The sequence below is a fragment of the Sphaerodactylus townsendi genome, linkage group LG06, assembly GCF_021028975.2.
Source record: "Sphaerodactylus townsendi isolate TG3544 linkage group LG06, MPM_Stown_v2.3, whole genome shotgun sequence".
NCBI classification, from domain to species: Eukaryota; Metazoa; Chordata; class Lepidosauria; order Squamata; family Sphaerodactylidae; genus Sphaerodactylus; species Sphaerodactylus townsendi.
The window spans coordinates 75,448,857-75,456,319 of NC_059430.1; the positions used below are offsets into that span (position 1 = coordinate 75,448,857).

General features: G+C 40.5%; 1 protein-coding gene across 1 annotated transcript in view; it reads right to left on the bottom strand.

The window, feature by feature from the left end:
• Positions 1–2,094: 2,094 nt before the first annotated feature.
• The window catches only part of IQUB (IQ motif and ubiquitin domain containing), a 31,946-nt gene continuing 26,577 nt past the window's right edge, over positions 2,095–7,463 (bottom strand). The window contains exons 10-12 of the mRNA XM_048502339.1: positions 6,247–6,495; positions 3,409–3,594; positions 2,095–3,203 (exon numbers count right to left, since the gene is read on the bottom strand). Coding sequence (XP_048358296.1) covers positions 3,009–3,203; positions 3,409–3,594; positions 6,247–6,495 — 630 coding nt within the window. The 3' untranslated portion in view covers positions 2,095–3,008. The remainder of the gene's footprint in view (positions 3,204–3,408; positions 3,595–6,246; positions 6,496–7,463) is intronic.

Sequence of the window (7,463 nt, forward strand, 5' to 3'; positions counted from 1 at the left end):
ACATGCCGTTTTGGGGAATTTCTACAGAACCTTAATTAACTCAGGAGTTGTATATAAAAAGATATTTGTACATTGCACATATTTCATGCAAAATGTACTCATATCTTAGGGACTGCCCCCCCCCCTGCCGCCCCTGTCTGCCCTCTGCATTCTGCAGAGGCAAATTTACTCATGGTCCCTGGCCCTCTACAGTGCAGCTGGCCTCAACCCAGGGGTATAAAAATACTGAACACCAGACCCTCAGTGCTCAATACTAGCCTGAACCTCTCTTGGTCATGTTGGTTTGAGACACAATGTATCATTCTTCGCTTGGGTCCCCATGCTGGCATAGAGATGCCTTCTTCTGGAACTTTTCTGCAGATTTTAGGTAACGTATAAGTTCCCTGTTTCCCCTCGTATTCTATCATCCAAACCTATCTTTTCCTCCCTGTTTATATACTTAGGAACTGTGTGTATGAGCCTTAACGTCTCACTGTATGATTGCTTGCAACCAAAACTTATGTAAACATATGTAAAACTACAATTTGGTCTCTTTTGACTCCTCTGTAGAACGTTTCCAAAGCCAATTCTGGTATAGTTGTCTAAAATATCCCACATAGCCTGTCTCTCGCACTGCTAAGCTGAATTATTTTCCCCATTGCTGCTTTGAGAAATGTATTCATAACTGTTAAGCTGGGTAACAGGGTCCTGCGGGACCCAGAACAGTTCCGCAGGGCCTGCAAGACTGAGCTTTTCCGCCAGGCCACTGGGTAAGCCAGCCACTGCTGAGCTGTCCTCTTTAAACTTTAACAATCTTTATATCTTAACAATCAGATTGATACCATCAATGTCTGATCCTTTCCTCAGAAGGGTAGAGTTGGAGTTTGTGTGGTCTGCCATCAGTATGTTTCTGTAATTTTATATGGATTGGTAGTGTTTTAAATTTATTATTTACTAGCAGGACCTGGCCATGCGTTGCTGTGGCTTATTGTGGTGAAATGGGAAAGGAACAGTAGCAGCAAATCAATTGCAGAGGCCAGCAGTACGTGCTCATGGAAACACGCAGCCTGATACTGTGTGATGTCATTGATGTGTGTGCCCGCATTCCTTGGGGGGGGGGGAATGGAAAGGCACCCCTCCCACACATCTAGGCTGGCTGGTCATGATCCTTTACCTGGGAGTAAGTTTGGTTGGTGGCAATGGGTGTCGCTTCTGAGGAAACCCTCTGAGGGGCGCAACGCAGCTATTCAAAGTATGTCATGGTTGAGGTACTGAGCTTATTCCTTAGTAATGCGTGCCTGGTTTTCTTAACTGTAATCGCAGTATTCAGGGAATCTAGGGCGCCTGGCCCCTCCCTCCCGTCCCTTGCATGTCACCCCTCACTCTCTTCCCTCCCTCACTTCTCTTCCCTTGCATGCCACCCCTCCCCCTCCTTCCTTTCCCTTCCCCTCTGCTAGGGTGGGTGGGTCATATCAAGATGCTGGGGCCCCTGCCTCCCCTCCCTTGGATGCCACCCCTCACTCTCTCCCCTCCCTAACTTCTCTTCCCTTGCATGCCTCCCCCTCCGTCCCTTTTCTCTCCCTCCCTCTCTTCCCTTGCATGCCACCCCTCCCTCCCTCCCTCTCCCTCCCTTCCCTCTCCCTCATGTGTACGTGTGTGTATGTGTTTCACTTCCACTCGAGTTACTGCCTATGTACTGTTTTCACTGCTCATATCTGGCCATCTGAGTGAACATTCTAAGCAGCACGAACATTCTAAGGGTAACAGTTACACACAGGCAGCTGCATGTCCTTCACCATGGAGCACCAGGAAAAAGGCGTTTTACCTGGGCCAGGTGTGAAATTTGAGGTATGTGAACATCTAAAAACACTCTCACCTGGCTGACTATAGTGGCTGGGAATTTTCAGAGAAATTGGCCAGCAGTTACTGAGTTATACTATCATCAACAAAAACACTGCTAGCTTTTTATATATATAGATTTAGGTTTTTATATATGTTTAGTCTTGGATTGTATACCGCCTAGAGCCCTTTGTGGGTGGGCGGTATAGCAAAACCAATAATAAATAAATAAAATGAAACTTTACTCAGTAAATGAGGCAGATCAACAGCACAGCGTAAAAGTTGTGAGGCTTTAGTTGACAGGCAATTTTTTTTTGCCTCAAGAATTCTGAGGATGAACGCAGGTTACAAATGTTTTAAATAAACAAATCTAAGTAGTATCCTTTTAAAAAGTCTTCTGTAGTAAAGAGTTTCCAAGATATTGTCATTTAAACAGATATTGTCTGTCGTAAATATGACTAAGCAGAGTATGCTTTACAATAATGCCACATTTATGAATCAGTGTTAGTTATTTCACTTCAATCCAAGTCTGTTTTTAAAAGCAGTATAGCTTGAGGCTATGTAGTCTCCTGTACCCTCAAGAACTCTCACTGCAAGCCAGAGATCAAATGAGATACTTTCTTCCTGCACTCTTGGCCAACTTAAAGTTTGCAAAGGGAGTTGAAATAAAACAGACAATGGCCCCAAATCTGGGGCTATAACTGCCTCTGGATCTGTGTTAACGTGTGCAATAAAAACGCTGCACAAGGTAGTTAAACAAGCAGCTATGATCTGGTTTTATTTCAGCAACTGCACTGCCTGCAGTGCAATGTGAAGCAGAGTCACTTCCTTTCAAGTTCATTTATTTCAACAGGTTCAGAAGGATGTAACTCTGCAAACGATTGCACTGCCAGTCTCCAAGATCAGGTTGAGATCACTGAACTTTTTGGAAGGGCTACTGAGAAAAAGGATGGACATTTTTGATAAAGAAATGAATATGTATAGAATGATTTTTAATTATACACTTAAATATGATGAATTTTTAGAGAAATGCAGCATAACAATAACCAGTTGGAATCCATTTGTTGGAAGCTAGCTTTAAGACAACTATATGTCCTCTCAAGTACAATAAAGGAAAGCTGTAGCAATTAAGACAGAAAGAAACAAATGTCCCTTTATCTTGAGATCAGACAAATTTTTCAAGCAGTAAATCAGTGAACAGCCTTCTCCCTAATGGATTGCTTTGCTGAACTGGGTGTTAAAGGCTTTGTCAGTAGAAGATCACTTGAGCAGGTCTGCTTGTCACCTTTATGTAGAGCTGCTGCCATCTCCGGGAACTGAGCGAAATAGTTCTTTGCAAGGATATGTTTGTGCTTGATCCTATGTATGAACACCATCTCATAAGCCTGAAAAGGGAGAAAGGCAAATGAAATAAAATATGGTTAAAATATTTCTGTTCAGCAGATATAACAGGCTTCTAAAACTTGTGCTTTAATTGAACCCACAAAAATTCATGGGGAGAGGGTGTTTCTCTGCCTTTAATTGTCAGGACACAGAATATTACTCAGCATTATAACGCTAAAGAAAAAACCTCAACTTCAATATTTATACCTTTTCAAGATTTGTCAGCTTAAGGTGAGCCTCAGCTTCATCCTTTGTGAGAAGAATGGTGTTCCACGGGGCCCATTCACGATACTTTTCCCACCTGACCATAACCAGGTCATAGAGATCGTCACTGGCACTAAGAGCTGACTGAGAACCCCAAAAATTCTCAACCATATATTGAATATCTTGCTGCTGCAATAGAAAAACAATGTGGGAAAGAGGGAATGGAAAAATAGGGCTTAATGACAAAATCACAACATCCACATCTCTTGTAGTTTATGCACTCCACAATACCCCATGCATTCCTTAGACAACTCAAGAAAAGACCATGAAAAAATCTTTTCCAGGCCTTTGTTTTTAAAGCTTTTATTTCATAAGATTTTTCTCTGTGATGTTTAGCTGTTAGCTTTATTTTGGGTGCTCATCACAACTCATGTTCTGCTTCTTGGAGAGTACAAAACTTGGCAACATGCTAGGCGGGGGGGGGGGGCATAATGGAGGATATCAAGGTATGTTATATATTAGGGTACTACAAAAGCATTTTCATTTCATCTGTTTGTCACAGGTATTTCTGATTAGTTTGTTTCTTTTATGTCATTTTTTTACAAAGAAGTGACATGGACATAATGTGAGAAGAATTCAGTGCAAAGTGATGTGAAAGCAAGACATGGCTTTGATTTGCAGAAGGGAGAAGCAAAGTCAGAATTAAAAAACACCAGCTGGTGGGTCATCATTGGCCATTCTCAAGTACACTGTATACAGTCAACATGAGAGGCTGTTATAACTGTTTCATATACAGAAAATCCTGGCTCACATTCAAATAACCTGCTGCCAGGTCTTGGCCTCAAGCCAGGGACCAGTCTGAGGTCCATGAGATGTTATCTTTCTAGTAATTTTGAAGCCACAAGGGGAATTGTTAATTTTTAAAAAAAATCAGAGAGGGAAACCGTCTCACAAGATTAAGAAAAATTGGAATATATGCACTACTTATCAGACCGAGCCCAACTTTAACTACTATAATGCACCCTCTTCTATTGGGAAGTCACAAAATAATGAGTGTGTGGGTGGGGTAGAAGAATGAAAAAGATATGCAACTGAAAGCTGTGGACAAAAGTTGCAAAATTTGGAGGAGAAATGGAAAGGAGTTGTGACTACAGCTCACAGATTATTGTTTATACTGTTTTTAATTGTCTGTAGGCCTACTTGCATGTCTCTATGGGGAAAATAGGATCAAGATAATAAATAAATAATAGTAAAGAGACATCCTCTGATATCAAGGTCTTGCTTCTATGTTGTAAGAGCAGTTGGGAGGGGTTTTTTTTACATCTCTTGCTTCCTTGTTTTCTGAACTCTCAACTTCACTAATAGTGCAATCCCATGCAGAGTTTTTTAATTCTAAGTCCACTGAAATCAAGGAGTCGGGAATGGCATAACTCTTTACAGGACTGCCCATTGAGCTCCCATGCCCCCAAAGCCCCTTTAACCATAGGCTTTGATTCTAGAAGTTGCAGCTGATAAAAATACATTACTGTTAAACTGAGCATCACCTTAGAAAGGGAAAGATACAACTCAGTACTTCATTAAAAAATGGCTAGCAAAGGACAGGAAATTTAGGGACATATATTGTGTGTTTGCTCTCACAATTTCCAGTGAATAAAATAGGCTTCCTATTTTGACGTGAATAAAAGTAAGACTACAAAGGGAGTATTAGGTTTGTTTTAGAACATGGAAAAAAATTATCTTTAACTCAGGGGTGATCTAGGTTGGTGACTCATGCTCTGATTATATCTAGGTTAATTATTGTAGTGCACTCTATATGGGGCTGACTGAAAATAAACCAGAAATTCCATGAAGCCAGATTATTGTTGTGGGTGAGATACAAGGTTTGTATCACCTCTGCAAAGGCTGCTTCCCAGCACAACTCAAAGTACTGTTTTTGACCTTTAAGGCACCTCACCTATGAAATGCCCTTTCCCTTGAAGATCACCTGGCGCCTCCACAGCTCTCTTCTGGACACCAGGAAAAACATTTCCATTTACCCAGGCATCTAATTTAATTAAGCATCATTTTTAGCGTTTTTGTATTCTGAAAATTGTTAAAACTTATTATAACTCTTTCATTATGGATGTGACCTGGCTGGGTTTGTAATGCTGGATTTTGATTAACAAGTTTTACCATTTTATGTATTATTGTGTAAGCGGCCTCAGGCAAGCTCCTTGGCATAAAATAAATAAATAGGCACTAATTTGCTAAAAATAAGTTCTAAATTTTATGACAAAATTTCAGACTCTACTATGTGTGTCTGACTAGCAGAGTTCCCTTAATACATCTGGAGGGTGGTACTTGCTGACATAATATTGCTGGTAGGAAGTTGCTGTAATATTCCAGTTTGTGGAAGTCATATCAAAAACTGTTATTGGTAACGGATATTTGTTCCCATACTGCCACATGGTAATGCTACTGCTAGAACAGTCACAGAATGATGGAGGGAGAACATTTCCTCATCAAGTACTTGACTGTACAAATACCTTTTGGCAACTAACAGTCATTCATGGCAATGTTCAAGTTTGGCTGTCCACCACACTCAGGATTGGAAAGAAATTTCCTACCAAGTTAGATTGCCTTCGTATTGGCTCAGGTTCTTTGGTGGTGTCAGGGTGCCATCAAAGGTCTTACTCCTGTCAATTGAACTGAAAAATCCCCATTGCAACCTAAATCAATTATCAATTGCTCCAAAAAAAAAGTCCTGCATAAACTAACACATGAAAATGTAATATAAAGCTCCACCCAACCACCCTATTTTGTGCCTTCTAAAGTTTTGTCTTGTCACTGATTCCTGCTTACCTGTATTAAGAATGCAATCTTAGCATCATCTTTATAATTCATCTCAGCCTGCCTGAGATTTCGAAGCATAAGCTTGTATTTCAAAAAGGCTTCTCTCTGACGAGCTTCATTATCCAGCTTGCAGCACCGACGACACCGACCAACAGTGTGTGAACTAGCAGCCATGGTGAAATCAGTAGAAGGCAGGTAGCACTTGCAACCAAGGCAAAAGTAAATGTTGTGATAAAGTCTCATTGGGTCTGGAGGGACCTGCAAGGACAAAGGTATCCAAGGTATTACAAGATTCTGCTCAGACTGAGTCCCTGCCAGATCCAGGGTAGACCATCCTAATTGTTAAAAGGGATAGGTGCACCTGAAGCTAATCAAAACCACACTCTGCACAAAAAGGCTATACAAGTGGAAAGATAATCCAGCTCTCTCCAATGTCTCTAAATACTAGTTAAAGAATCTCAATAACATGCCATTGTCTGTGACTACAATAAACAGGCCATGAAGTATCTTTTTTTCCTTTTTTGTATCAAATTATACTGTGTATACATCTTATACGAACTTAAACATATTCCATACTTCCTATGTCTTATTTATTGTAGTCATAGACAATGCTATATTATTGAGATTCTTTAACAAGAATTTAAAGGCATTGGAGAGAGCTGGATTATCTTTCCACGAGTACAGCCACTTGGTGCAGAGTGTGGTTTTGATTATGTCCAGAGTAGAGTCTACTTCAGGCACAGAAATTCTCATTTGTACATGGAGTTTTCCCATTTACTTCAGCAGAGGAAGCAGACCCTAATATGTTTTCCTCAGCACAGTTGGATTTTTTTCATCAGCAGGAATTATCAAAAAGTGAATGGACATAAGAGTTCCATGTACACATCTGAGCACATACAGATACCTGCACTGGGTGAATAAGAGAACCATGTAATTGCAAGCCATGCCTTTAATCACACAATGGTGATCTGATAATGCTTTTAGAAGTCATTATAGCATTACAGCATTAGCCTTGTTAGGTGAATGAAACAACCAAGTTGCATTGGCCAACAACCACCAGCATTTCAGTATCAACCTTTAGCCCAATTAAAATCTCACTTAGTATGTTCCAGAGTAGTTACTGACATCTGTAGGCACAGTGCCCTTTCTTCATAAATAGATACTACTGAATAATTCTGTTATAACACAGCATGCAATCTGACAAATGCAATCTGTTCCCCCACTTT